This window comes from Equus przewalskii, chromosome 5, assembly GCF_037783145.1.
Source record: "Equus przewalskii isolate Varuska chromosome 5, EquPr2, whole genome shotgun sequence".
In the NCBI taxonomy this organism is placed as follows: Eukaryota; Metazoa; Chordata; class Mammalia; order Perissodactyla; family Equidae; genus Equus; species Equus przewalskii.
This window is the reverse complement of record NC_091835.1, coordinates 19685240-19700772: the sequence shown is the minus strand read 5'-3', so window position 1 is coordinate 19700772 and position 15533 is coordinate 19685240. Positions and strand designations below refer to the sequence as shown.

Genomic DNA, 15533 nt, shown 5'->3' with positions numbered 1-15533 from the left:
TACCAGATTTAGAACTAAAAAAAATTTTTTCTTAAGGTAGCACTGAAGTGGAAAGGGGGAGAGCCAAGATGGCGCCGTGAGTAGTCCTCTTTGTCTCTCGCCCTTCGAGTCTACAATTATTTGGACACTTATCGCTTGACAAAGGATATCCAGACAGCATCTCAGGACGTCTGAGACACCCACGCGACTATACATCGGAAGGCGGATGGACTTTCCTCCGGGAGGATGTGGAAATAGGTGAAAACTCTCCGACCCCGACGGGCAGCCTAGTACCCGCAAGCGGCTTTCTTCCAACGGACGCCCCAGAGGATCCACACACATCTAGGGCAGGAGCGAGAACACAACAGAGGAGCGATGGTGGAAACAGGTGACCAGAACCCTACCTAAACCCCCCGCAATTACTCCTAAACGCAGAGGGAAACTTTGGAGTTGCACACCTGAGCCCGCGGGGAGAGTCTCTCCCCGCCATTGGCGGGGAGACCCAGCCTGGTGCTCGAGGCGCCCGGAGGGTCCCAGAGAGAGACACGGAGGGCACGGAGGTCTCCCAGCTGCCGTTGCCCGCCCCGTGGGACTAGGGATTGCCAGAGATCTCGGAGAGGACCGGGGCTGGGGGAACTTTCAAAGGCCGGTTCGGCGACCCGGAGGGGAAGCGCCGGAGCTCCGCCCGGGCAGCAGACAAAACTCTCTGTGTGCCGTTAGCAGAGGGGCCACGCTGAGCACTCACGGCTCCGGGAGAGGCCCGGAGAGAATCCCAGAGGGCGGGGCGACCCCCAGCTGCTGTTGCCCGCCCCGTGGGGCTAGGGATTGCCGGAGATCTCGGAGAGGACCGGGGCGGGGGAACTTTCAAAGGCCGGTTCGGCGACCCGGAGGGGAAGCGCCGGAGCTCCGCCAGGCAGCAGACAAAACTCTCTGTCTGCCATTAGCAGAGGGGCCACGCCCAGCATTCAGGGCTCCGGGAGAGGCCCGGAGAGAATCCCAGAGGGCGGGGCGACCCCCAGCTGCCGTTGCCCACCCCGTGAGGCTAGGGATTGCCGGAGATCTCGGAGAGGACTGGGGCTGGAGAGAGTTCCAGAGACCCAGCTTAGTAGCCTAGGGGGAAACCCTACAGGCTCACAGCAGCCTTAGGGAAAGCCTCTGCACAGCACCAGTAGAAGGCACCCAGCCGCCAGCCACAAGGCTGGAAGACCCCAGGGCAAAAGCAGCATAGCTAGGTGTACTAACCACAGACTGTAGAAGATGCCAATAGCTCTCCTGTGACCCATAGAGGACAAGTGAGATTTGGTGGGTGCCGACAGCAACGGAGCGACAAATATAAGTAATCCCACCCCTGGCCGCTGGAAAAGCCCATAACACCGTTGCAGACCCCAAGGAGAGAGCGCATCTAGGTGGGCAACAACAGTAGGCACCTGCAGCCTGAAGCCCCCCTGTGACGGCCCCCACGGCAGAGGAGGGAATCCAAAGGGCCACTGTGGCTACGAAGAGGGGCCCAGGCCCAGTTAGCAACTACGGACAGGGTTCCTGGTTGGTGAAGTATAAACAGCTGCTCCCCCCACCGCAGCAGCTGAAACAAGTGAAAGGAGCAACTAAACTCTATCTCCATGCGGAGGCACAAATCAACATCATCAAGCAATATGAAAAAATACATTAAATCTCCAGAACAGAAAGAAAGTAACAAATACACAGAAAACAATCCCAAAGAAAATGAGATATATAACCTAAATGATGATGACTTCAAAACAGCCATCATTAGGATTCTCAATGAGTTAAGAGAGAATTCTGACCGACAACTCAACGAGTTCAGGAGCTATGTCACAAAAGAGTTTGATACGATAAAGAAGAACCAAACAGAAATATTGGAAATGAAGAACACAATAGAGGAGATTAAGAAAAATCTAGATGCTCTGAACAGTAGGGCCGATAATATGGAGGAAAGAATTAGCAATTTGGAAGATGGCAATATAGAATTGCTGCACGCAGAGGAGGAGAGAGAAGCAAGACTTAAAAGAAATGAAGAAACTCTCCGAGAATTATCAGACACAATTAGGAGATGCAACGTAAGGATTATAGGTATACCAGAGGGAGAAGAGAAGGAGAAAGGGGCAGAAAACCTATTCAAAGAAATAATGGCTGAGAACTTCCCAAATCTGGTGAGGGAGATGGATCTTCAGGTGACAGAAGCCAATAGATCTCCAAACTTTATCAATGCAAGAAGACCAACTCCACGGCATATAGTAGTGAAGCTAGCAAAAGTCAACGACAAGGAGAAAATATTAAGGACAGCCAGGCAAAAGAAACTAACCTACAAAGGAACCCCCATCAGGCTATCAGCAGATTTCTCAGCAGAAACTTTACAGGCTAGAAGAGAGTGGAATGATATATTCAAAAATCTGAAGGACAAAAACCTACAGCCGAGAATTCTCTACCCAGCGAAAATATCCTTCAAATACGATGGAGAAATAAAAACTTTCCCAGATAAACAAAAATTAAGGGAGTTCATTGCCACAAAACCTCCTCTTCAGGAAATCCTCAGGAAAACCCTCATTCCTGAAAAATCCAAAAAAGGAAAGGGGCTACAAAACCAAGAGCAGAGGAGATAAGTAGAAGGACAACAACAGAGAGTAGCAGCTCTACATCAGAACAGATTAAACCATGGGACGAGAAACAAAGGAAACTGAAGAAAACCGGAAAACAAGACACAAAATGGTAGTGGTAGGTCCCCACGTCTCAATAATCACTCTAAATGTAAACGGATTGAACTCCCCAATCAAAAGACACAGAGTGGCAGGATGGATCAAAGAACAAGATCCAACAATATGCTGCCTCCAGGAAACACACCTCAGCCCCAAAGACAAACACAGACTCAGAGTGAAGGGATGGAGAACAATACTCCAAGCTAATAATGAACAAAAGAAAGCAGGTGTCGCTATACTAATATCAGACAAGGTAGATTTCAAAGCAAAACAGATAAAGAAAGACAAAGAGGGACAGTATATAATGATAAAAGGGACTCTCCACCAAGAAGACATAACACTTATAAATATATACGCACCCAACACAGGAGCACCAAAATTTGTAAAGCAACTCTTAATAGAACTAAAAGAAGACATCAACAACAATACAATAATAGTAGGGGACCTCAACACACCATTAACACCAATGGACAGAACATCCAGACAGAAAATCAACAAGGAAATAATAGAATTAAATGAAAAATTAGACCAGATGGACTTAATAGATATATATAGAACACTTCATCCAAAAACAGCAGGTTACACATTCTTCTCAAGTGCACATGGAACATTCTCAAGGATTGACCATATTTTGGGAACCAAAGCAAACATCAATAAATACAAGAGAGTTGAAATAATATCAAGCATCTTTTCTGATCATAACGCTATTAAACTAGAAATCAACTACAAGAAAAAAGCAGAGAAAGGTGCAAAAATGTGGAGACTAAACAACACGCTTCTCAACAAACAATGGATCATTGAAGAAATTAAAGAAGAATTCAAATATTATCTGGAGACAAATGAAAATGAGAACACGACATACCAAATCATTTGGGATGCAGCAAAAGCAATCCGAAGAGGGAAACTCATCGCAATACAGGCTCACCTCACTAAACAAGAAAAAGCTCACGTAAGCAACCTCAAACGACACCTAACAGAACTAGAAAAAGAAGAACAAACAAGGCCCAGAGTCAGTAGAAGGAGGGAAATAATAAAAATAAGAGCAGAAATAAACGATATTGAAACAAAAAAGACAATAGAAAGGATCAATGAAACAAAGAGTTGGTTCTTCGAAAGAATTAACAAAATTGACAAACCCCTAGCCAGACTCACCAAGAAAAGAAGAGAGAAATCGCAAATTAATAAAATCAGGAATGACAGAGGAGAAATCACAACAGATACCAATGAAATACAAGAGATCATAAGAGAATACTATGAAAAACTATATGCCAACAAATTGAACAACCTGGAAGAAATGGACAAATTCCTAGACTCCTACAATCTCCCCAAACTGAATCAGGAAGAAATGGAGAATCTGAATAGACCAATCACAAGTAAGGAAATAGAAACGGTAATCAAAAACCTCCCCAAAAATAAGAGTCCAGGACCAGACGGCTTCTCTGGAGAATTCTACCAAACATTCAAAGAAGACTTAATACCTATTCTCCTCAAACTGTTCCAGAAAATTGAGAAAGATGGAGAACTCCCTAACACATTCTATGAAGCCAACATCACTCTGATCCCCAAACCTGACAAGGACAACACAAAGAAGGAGAACTACAGGCCGATATCACTGATGAACATAGATGCAAAAATCCTCAACAAAATTTTGGCTAACCGATTACAGCAATACATCAAAAAGATTATACACCATGATCAAGTGGGATTTATACCAGGGACACAGGGATGGTTCAACATCCGCAAGTCAATCAACGTGATACACTACCATCAACAAAATGAAAACCAAAAACCACATGATCATCTCAATAGATGCAGAGAAAGCATTCGACAAGATCCAACACCCATTTATGATAAAAACCCTCAGTAAAATGGGTATAGAAGGAAAGTACCTCAACATAATAAAGGCCATATATGATAGACCCACAGCCAACATCATACTCAATGGACAAAAGCTGAAAGCCATCCCTCTGAGGACAGGAACAAGACAAGGGTGCCCACTTTCACCACTCCTATTCAACATAGTTCTGGAGGTGCTGGCCAGAGCAATTCGGCAGGAAAAAGAAATAAAAGGAATCCAAATAGGTAACGAAGAAGTAAAACTCTCGTTGTTTGCAGACGACATGATCTTATACATAGAAAACCCCAAAGAATCCACAGAAAAACTATTAGAAATAATCAACAACTACAGCAAAGTAGCAGGGTATAAAATTAACGTGCATAAATCAGTAGCATTTCTATACACTAACAATAAACTAACAGAAAAAGAACTCAAGAACTCTATCCCATTCACAATCGCAACGAAAAGAATAAAATACCTTGGGATAAACTTAACCAAGGAAGTGAAGGATCTATACAATGAAAACTACAAGACTTTCTTGAAAGAAATAGGCGATGACATAAAGAGATGGAAAAACATTCCTTGCACATGGATTGGAAGAATAAACATAGTTAAAATGTCCATACTACCTAAAGCAATATACAGGTTCAATGCTATCCCAATCAGAATCCCAAGAACATTCTTCACAGAAATTGAACAAACAATCCTAAAATTCATATGGGGCAACAAAAGACCGCGAATTGCTAAAGCAGTCCTGAGCAAGAAAAACAAAGCCGGCGGAATCACAATCCCCGATTTCAAAACATACTACAAAGCTACAGTGATCAAAACAGCATGGTACTGGTACAAAAACAGGTCCACAGATCAATGGAACAGAATTGAAAGCCCAGAGATAAAACCACACATCTATGGACAGCTAATCTTCGACAAAGGAGCAGAGGGCCTACAATGGAGAAAAGAAAGTCTCTTCAACAAATGGTGCTGGGAAAACTGGACAGCCACATGCAAAAGATTGAAAATTGACCATTCTTTTTCACCACACACCAAAATAAACTCAAAATGGATCAAAGACCTAAAGATTAGGCCTGAGACAATAAGTCTTTTGGAAGAGAATATAGGCAGTACACTCTTTGACATCAGTTTCAAAAGAATCTTTTCGGACACTGTAACTCCTCAGTTGAGGGAAACAACAGAAAGAATAAACAAATGGGACTTCATCAGACTAAAGAGCTTCTTCAAGGCAAGGGAAAACAGAATTGAAACAAAAAAACAGCTCACTAATTGGGAAAAAATATTTACAAGCCACTTATCCGACAAAGGGTTAATCTCCATAATATACAAAGAACTCACACTGCTTAACAACAAAAAAACAAACAACCCGATCAAAAAATGGGCAGAGGACATGAACAGACATTTCTCAAAAGAAGATATGAATATGGCCAATAGACACATGAAAAGATGTTCATCATCGCTAATCATCAGGGAAATGCAAATCAAAACTACACTAAGATATCACCTTACCCCCGTTAGATTGGCAAAAACATCCAAAACCAAGAACGACAAATGTTGGAGAGGTTGTGGAGAAAGAGGAACCCTCATACACTGTTGGTGGGAATGCAAACTGGTACAGCCACTATGGAAAACAGTATGGAGATTTCTCAAAAAGTTAAAAATAGAAATACCCTATGACCCAGCCATCCCATTACTGGGTATCTATCCTAAGAACCTGATAACAGATATCTCAAGAGTCCGTTGCACCCCTATGTTCATTGCAGCATTATTTACAATAGCCAAGACGTGGAACCAGCCTACATGCCCAGAAACTGATGACTGGATAAAGAAGATGTGGTATATATACACAATGGAATACTACTCAGCCATAAAAAAAGACGAAATTGGCCCATTCACAACAACGTGGATGGACCTCGAGGGCATTATGTTAAGCGAAATAAGTCAGTCAGAGAAAGACGATCTCTATATGACTCCACTCATAGGTGGAAATTAGTATATTGAGAAGGAGATCTGATCGGTGGTTACCAGGGAAAAGGGGGGGTGGGGGGAGGGTACGAAGGGGGAAGTGGTTTACCCACAACATGACTAACAAAAATGTACAACTGAAATCTCACAAGGTTGTAATCTATCATAACATTAATAAAAAAATATATAAATAAAAAAAATGAAAGCAAACTATAAAAAAAAAAAAGGTAGTACTGAAGTGTTTTGTCAAGGGTGAATTAAACAGGCAAGGGTGGAAATTAAATTCATATAATCTTTCTGGTAGTCCATCTGTTAATGTATCATCCAAAACCTTAAAAAAGAAACTTTTGACTTAATAATTCCACTTCCTAGAAATTATTCCAAAGTAAATAATCAGCAATACAAACAAAACTGTTCAGGGATGTGCATACATATTTACAACAGCAAAACATTAAAAACAACTTTACTTTCCAACAATTTATTCATTCATTTCACAACTATTTATTGAATCCTACTATGCGCTAACCACTGCAGCTACAGCAGTGAACAAACTATACAAAAATCGAGACCAAAATACCTGCCCTCAATGGGGTGGACAGTCTAGTGGGGACTGGAGAATGGAATATAAATAATAAAGAAAATAAAGGAGTAATATATTTGGCATGTTATGTTTTGATACAGACCATGAAGAAAAAATTAAACAGAAAAGGGAGATAGGGAGTAAAGGGGAGGTGTTATATAGATGGTCGAGAAAGGTCTAAGGTGATGACATCTGAGTAAAGATTATTGTTTCATATCTATAATTGTTTTACTTCTCTATTAAATCTATCACATCCTTTTAAACTGCTTTGGCAATTATGTAATATATTTCTTTATTCTAAATATAGAGATAGGCTAAGACCTAATGATTCCACAGATATACCTTAAAAAGTCCACGCTTAAAGTCATTCCTGGTCTGACTCTACTATAATTTTTAATGCACTCCCATCTGCTATCCCAGGTATAAAGAAATCTCTTCATTTTGCCCATCGTTCATTGATCATTGCGTCATCATAAAAACAACAGTCTTAGTAAACAGAACACAGTATCACTAACGTTTCTGTATGGTTCAGTGACACACTGACTCAATGTAATCACTCTAAGCTTTGATTCTCAAGTGTTGTGGACAGAGCTGCTTATTCCAAGTTTCACAATGACTGTAGTGTTACATGCAGCAAAACACAGCAGCAGTCTCTATTCATACTGCAGCTTTCCAGCTCAGGGCTGAGTTACTTACGGGTCTCACATACTCCCTTTGCCAGAAGGAATACTGATAGCTGGTACAAAAAAGGCAATGTGCCTGCTTACACCTCCCCAGTTTATCAGCATTTCAGATGACTAAGGGAAGGCTCCTAAACTCCAATGCCTGCAGGGTAACAATTAAGTAAAGCTACTGCTTAAGCACGGTCCTGGTAACTGTCCTCTGCCAAAGTCACCTCAATTCAAATTTTGTGTAAAATTCTGGGCTCATCAAACAAAACACCATCAAACAAAACTTCAGAGTACCAATGAAAAGGATGTATAAGACGTTATGGATAGACTGGGTCAATGACACACTGAAATGACTTTGGAACCCAGGGTTTAGGGTAGAGGCCAGCAAACTTTTTTCTGTAAAGGGCCAGAGAATAAATGTTTAAGCTTTTCGCACCGGATGGACTCTGTTGTAACTAACTCAATCTTGCTACCGTAGTGTGAAAGCAGCCAGGTAATATGGAAACGAATGGGTGGCTGTGTTACAGTAAAAGTTTACTTACAGAAACTTTATTTACAGTCCCACAGGCCATAGTTTGTCAACCCACGGTATAAGGCATCAGGAGTTTTTTTTCTTTTGTTTTGGCTAAATTCCTAGTGTTGCCTTTTTGTTACTTCTTACTACAGGGATATTGAAAAAAAAAAACTTCCTTAAATTAGCTGATGATTTTAATCATGTTTTTACAAAGAAAGAGACAAGAGGGTGAGTAAATACAAAAGAGAAGCAGTTACAAAGTCTAGATAAAGGCAGAGAGCTGCACACAAAATGGTTTAGAAAGTGAGCCATATGAATCTAAATCCACCTGATAAAGGAAGTTAGTAAGATGTGAATAAAGATTTAACTATAAGCTGGGGCCGGCCTGGTGGCGCAGCGGTGAAGTGTGCACATTTCACTTCTCGGCGGCCCGGGGTTCGCCAGTTCGGATCCCGGGTGCGGACATGGCACCGCTTGGCAAAAGCCGTGCTGTGGTAGGTGTCCCACATATAAAGCAGAGGAAGATGGGCATGGATGTTAACTCAGGGCCAATCTTCTCCAGCAAAAAGAGGAGGACTGGCAGCAGTTAGCTCAGGGCTAATCTTCCTCAAGAATAAACAAATAAATAAATAAATAAATAAAAAAGATTTAACTACAAGAATGTTCACAAAAAATATTTTTATAGTAATGAAAAACTGAGAACATCCTATATAAGCTACATCTAAAAGACCAGTTAAATAAATGATGATACATCATACAATGCAACCATTTAAAATAAAATATTTATTGATAAAAAAGCTGGTTTTGATGTGGTTATGTTTTAAAAGCAGGTTACAAAATTGAAATTGAATGTACAGTATGATCTCATTTTTGTGAAAATAAATGTATATACACAAACAAGCATACATAAAACCACCTGGAAACACACACCAATGTATTTACAGTGGTTATCATGAGTGCCGAAATTATGGTAATTCTATCTTTTTCTGACTTACTTGTAATTTCTAATTTTTCTAGAAACATATTGATTTGGTAATTAGAATATTGTTTTTAAAATATAAAATAATAACTAAAACAGGTGCAGCATTACTTAAGCCAACATTTCCGAAACAAACTCTCAAAAGATGAGTTCATCAGTTCTCAGAACTTCAAATAGTGATTCCTCCTCAGTCTCCAAATGCTAGCTATAAGGGCCAAGAAAATTTAGGAGTCACATATAAAATAAATAAATATCATAAGGTAAGTTAATAAGAGCTCTCAAATAAGAAGTTACTACAGGGAGTCTGCATCACTTATCAAACCACCACCATCTGAAACAATCAAGAATGCTTAAGACACGATTCCAATTTATCTACTTTATATACTGCCTCCAGTTCAAGGTTTGAATGGAAAAAACAACTATCATTATTCATGCCACTGATGAGAGGATCTTCAATCACCAACTTTGGGGAAAAAGGAAGGAGGGTTGGGGGAAGTCACACTACAATTTGATGGATCTCAAAATTCCATGAGAATTCCATATTCGGGGTCCAAACACATCTGTAAGAGACTCAAAGGTCAATTAATTGTTATTATGCTACACCAATCCCAGATGGGCCACTGTTAATAGCCAGTATAATTCTAGACCACCTGCCTAGCCCATCGATAAACTAAAATTCAAACAATAATTCAATAAAAACTATTTTTCAAGTAAGTCTATGAACAGCATTCACAAAGCAACACTGTAGCAGAAAACATACACACATAAAAATGTTACATATATAAAATTGTATATGCACCTATACAAGGGTGCAACCATAAAAGTAAATCATTTGCTAGGGTGTTGGGACTGTGGGGAGTTTTAATTCCATTATCATTACAAAATCAGACCAAGAAAATTTTTTAAATAGAGTACAGAATGCAGTGATCAACCAAATATAATTTACTCCTAGACTAGTTACATTGTTTTCAAACAGGCACACAAAGCAAAGTCTGAAAAACATGCACATTTATAAACCACCCAACACCTGTACAAATGTCTTACTCCCATACTAGTCATCCGGTATCAAACAGGATGAAATTCTGAAAACTCACCATTCAGGCCCAAAGTTCAGCGTCTGCGTTTCCGCTGCCATTCTTTTCCGTATTTTTACAATAGATTTTTATTTGTGGAGAAATCTGTTAAAGAGAAAAATATCTCCATACAGTTAGTGAGGATTAAATGCAGAATTCTAGCCCAGAAAGAATAGCTCAAGAGTATGTTTTGCTTATGTTCCTCTCAACCAGAGTCAACAGAATGAGAGTTCTGACTCCCTGTTTATGACAATACAGCAGGCAAAGTGAAATGAATAAAGCCACCCTCACATTCTAATTCATCATCTTTTGATGTTTATTGGGGGAAAGGAGGCATAGTACGAGAAGAAGCTGGTGAGACTGGTGGGAGCTGACCATGCAGGGAGCTAGGAACCAAATTAAGGATTTTCTTCTTTAGCCTTAGAGCAATGGGGAGTGAATGAAGGGTACTAGCTTTATATTTTAATTTAAATTACTCCCTTGAAATGGCCTCCCATCACCAAGACGTACATCAAAGATTCTTAAAATAACACATCTCCACCTTACCTATCTGACAGCTTCCATTACAATTTTCCCTACTTTCTGCTTAGCACTTTATGTTCTAGTGATTCTTTAAAAAATTATCTTGGACCATCAAATTAAAATAATAAGCTAATGAGTTTCATAAGTGACCCTTCAAAAGCAATTTCAAGATATCAGACCTTAAAGTGAGATAAGTCAGACAGGGAAAAACAAATACTGTATGACATTACCTACATGTGGAATCTAAAAAAGCCAAATTCAGAGAAACAGAGAGTCAAGTGATGGTTACCAGTGGTTAGAAAGTAGGAGAAAGGAGGAGATATTCGTCAAAGGGTATAAACTCTTCCAGTTATAAGATCAGCAAAATCTAGGGAGCTAACGTACAGCACGGAGATTATAGCTAGCAATACTGTATTATACACTTGAAAGTTGCTGAAGAGTAAATCTTAAATGTTCTTGCCACAAAAAACAAATGGTAATTATGTGACGGGATGGAGGTGTTAGGTAAGGCTATGGTGGTAATTATACTGCAATATAGAAATGTATCAAATCAACACACTGCACACCTAAACTTATACAATGTTATATGTCAATAATGTCTCAATAAAGCCAAAAAAGATATCAGAGCTTAGAAAATGAAGAATATTGTAAGCAGTGTAAAGATACTGCAAATCTCTCCAAGATACATCACATCACCCTGTTAATTTTATTTAAAAGGTCTAAGAATAATAAACCAGAAATTGGTTTAAAATGCAGAAAAGGCAAAATGAAAGTGTGCTAACAGCCATAATCATTTATCTGCCCCGCTCCTGGAAGATATTTCTAGCCCTCTATCAACCATGTGGGCTCCAGGGAGATTCCTATGTTCAACTTAACCCTGATTCCCTGCAGCATGCACACCAGACTCAAGCTGAGATCAACTTAGTGCCCCCCTCCCTATCTCTTAAGCAACTGATGATGCAAAAAAAAATCAGACACACGTTCTTTCACATTTTAACCTCTCTGAAATTAGAAAGCATTTTAATCAAAAATACCAAGTTACAAATGCTACTGGTCTGATGGGAGTTGTGTCACAGTTGTCACTGTCTGCACAAGGGTAAAACTTGGTCATAGCTGCTCAGTCATCCTTTCAACTGTGTTGTCGCTAGTACCCATTTCTACCTGCTGCTTAAAAGTCTTCAAAAGATTATAATATGATCCTAAATTGAGATGAAATGTTATTGTGTAATAGAAAGGAAAGAAAATACGGCCAGGGGATATTAGTGCACCAACTCCTCATTGGAGAAAGGATTGCAAGTGCTTCACAGAACCTGAGAAAGAAAAAAAACACACCCAGACGAAGCCTGTTATGGTTTGCTACTGAGACTTGACATGGCACAAGCCACGTGGCCACATGCAGCAGCCCTGAAGTATTTAAAGAGGGAAAAATTAAACAGATTAGATTGCTCTGAAGATCTTCACAAGCACCAAATCACTGAATTTTAAATTGATGAGAACCCATACCACACAATAAAAGTCTACCAGACTTAACTGCTAAATCAGTTTAAAAGAACTCTGTGACAGAATTTACTTCGCCCGCCCTATGATTTCTTTCTTAGTAATACATAAACTGAGGAATCTCACAATGGAGGCATGCTGGATTCAATTAAATTATGGTACATCCCAACTGAAATGACTCGTCAAGGTAGTGATGATCAGACCCCAGGTAAGACATCCACTGTAAATTAAGACAGGTATACTGCTTACAAATTAGCCCTGTGGCCTCATTTAGTATAAATCAATTCAGTGTACTTTTAAAAAGTATGTGGACCTACCTGACTAATAAACAGACCTGTAGAGACTACATCAACAGTAAGATTTTGTTGAAATACAAACATCTTGAAGGAGCGTTTTTACCATTTCAAACTCCATCTAACCAAACATTTTATACTCTTATGGGACTTAGACCCTGGGAAAACGGCTCTGAATTTACAAAGCAAGTCAAGCTCTGAACCAGACTGAATTTATAACACACGAATTTCAATTAAAAACTGACTTATTTGATATTTGTGAAAATACTAAAATCACTCAGAGATTTAATTTTGTTTCCACTTTCAATTACTACTACAGGGCCATCACATATGACCACACAGGTCGTGGAAGCACAAAACTCCAGGGACACCATTACCACAAAGGATGCAAGTGGAGCCCCTAGAGTTGTGTAGTGCATACCTGCCCAACTGCAGGCAGCAGTCCTGAATTACAAGAAAAGCCCTGGACTTGGGCAGCATGTAAAGAACAACAGCAAGGTGATCCTGTTCCAGTCCTCTTTATCACTCCACCTACCTACCTTTAGGTCGTGCCAAACTACCATACTGTACAAACATCAAAAGCTCCTAAGTTTTTTTAATGCCTTGAGCTGGGAACCTAACTACCATTTACAACATGTTTTCCATAAGATTACTTCCTAATGCAAAGATTTCTGGAGAACTCTTAAGAACCTAAGAATAATAATCCAAGAGATGTAATTACCAACTAAAGAGACCTACACTGCGCAAAATGGTGCTCTGCTCGTTCTCCTTTACAAATTAAAGCAGGAAATCTAAGAGTTATGATCGTTGAACAAATCTAATTTAAACACTTAAAATACTGCAATCTCCAATTCTGAATTCCCCACCCCAAATTGCTCCTTCCAAACCAATTTAAATGAGCTCAGTTCTAATGTATTTATATGTACTGGAGGGATTGTCTTACATCATGCCTCTGAATTATAAATTAGTTGGAATGGAAACTGGGCCTTATTTCTCAATTGTCCTAAGGACGCAGTGAGGTATTGAAATGAGCGAAGTTTCGCCACCATTTAACCACCACAGAGCTAAACGTTTTCAACTCAAACTCCCAGGAGACTTGTGATCATTAGAAAACAGCTCTGAATTCTTACAGCACGTCAGGATTTGAACCAGACTCTGGAGGCCGTGCTCCCACCATGCTCTTCTGCCTCTCTAGATTGCCGTTTCTTCAAACTATGCCCTCCTTTTTCCTCCATGAACAGCACTATGCTATCTTTTACCTATCTTCATTTCCTTCCTACTTAGTCACCATTCCCCAAAAGTTTCTCTTCTTTTCTAACTTTCCTATGCTGAGGAAAATATCTAAACTCTGTCTAGATATTGTCTTGAACCTTTTTTTTAAATCTACAATGGTGTTCTCTACTAACACTTAGGGTAGAACTATGTCTGCTAAATCATAGGGAAGCATGCAGGGAGTGGGGGTGTCACAACAATAACAAAGAAAAATTCTCCCACAAATTTCTAAATTGCTCCCCCCTCCCAAGGAAAGACTTTCACCCCTGCTGTGAATTACAGATTTGATTTTTTTCTCTCATGAACTATGTGGCACGCCTCGTGGATATCTATCTCATCAACAACTGATCCAGGTACTACTGTTTTCACAGTTCATGGTCAGCCAGGCTCAAAAGCCCAGAGTCATCTGAAACTCCATCCTCTTCTCTCTCTCTCGTATCTACTAATTTTGTCTCATATTTGGTCAATTCCTCTTTCAAGATTCCTCCTGCATTCTCCTTTCACTATAGTCAAACTTTTGTTAACTCATGTCTGCATTATCACAATAAAATTTCTAATTTGCTTCCCTGACTCAGCCTCTAACCACTCACATCCAACAAGATCAATCTTCATAAAGTATCACTCTGGTCATGCCTACCCCTCTTTAAAATAGTCAATACTTTGTATGATCAAAACTCCTAGCATTTTCGGTTCCTATCAATCTGACAACCCGTAGCTCCTCAACTCAATCTCCTACTGTTTCACCTCCAAACTCCAAGCCAAATGAGAACTTTCTACTCTTCACTGCATTCTCCTTCTGTGGTTCTGCTCATGCCATTCCTTTTCCTGAGAAGGCCTGCCCTCCCTCCCTTAGAATGGCCTGTAACAAACCAAGGATCCTATTAAAATACCTACTTGATAAAATATTTCCCTAAGTAGAAAAAAAATGCTGCTCCCTCTGGAAAGGAAAATCTAAACAGAGGATGCAGTACTAGGATGGAATCTATAGGATTCAATACTGGGGGTGGGGTGCTTTTTGAATCTGTTTATAAAGCTTGAAAGGAAGGAGAAAATAGAAAAAGAAACAAATTTGGGAGGAAGGACACTTATGGTTTTGGACAATATGAATTCCAGGTGCCTGAGAAGACACCCAAAAGACGGTAATATGGTCTTTTGAACTCCAGTGTAGAGTCAGAATGGGAAGACAGAGATTTGGAAATGAATCTACAGAGTTGCAACCAAAAACTGAATGAAACTACCCCCAAAACAGAAATCAAGAAGGGACAAGCTCAAGCTACAAGAACAAAGCCTCAGCAAACATTGTGCAGGAGGATACATGAAGAAAGAGAAAGACCACGTGGTTACGTATCTCTAACCCCAACCTTTCACCTGAACTCAAATGCACTGACTCTAGCTTTCTCCACATTCACTCTTTCTAAAAGAGAACTCATACTACCTCCAGTAAGCAAGCAATCACTCTCCCCTCCCATCCATTCCCAACCCCCAAGGCACAAACGTTACTAGCCTAGTGTGTATGCCTGCATGCCTCTCTTCCCATTCTGACAAACATATATTCACACATAAGTGATGGGGAGGGGGCATTAGTTATTTGCTTTTACAAAACTAGAATCATATATTTTATGCCTTTC

The 15533-nt window shown here is 40.0% G+C and overlaps 1 protein-coding gene across 5 annotated transcripts in view; it reads right to left on the bottom strand.

Annotated features, from left to right (window-relative positions):
• GIGYF2 (GRB10 interacting GYF protein 2) overlaps window positions 1–15533 on the bottom strand; it is a 132573-nt gene that overhangs the window by 96502 nt on the left and 20538 nt on the right. For all 5 annotated transcript variants that reach the window (XM_070618636.1, XM_070618637.1, XM_070618638.1 and 2 more), the window contains one exon: window positions 10343–10426. In XM_070618636.1, coding sequence (XP_070474737.1) covers window positions 10343–10383 — 41 coding nt within the window. In that variant the 5' untranslated portion in view covers window positions 10384–10426. The remainder of the gene's footprint in view (window positions 1–10342; window positions 10427–15533) is intronic.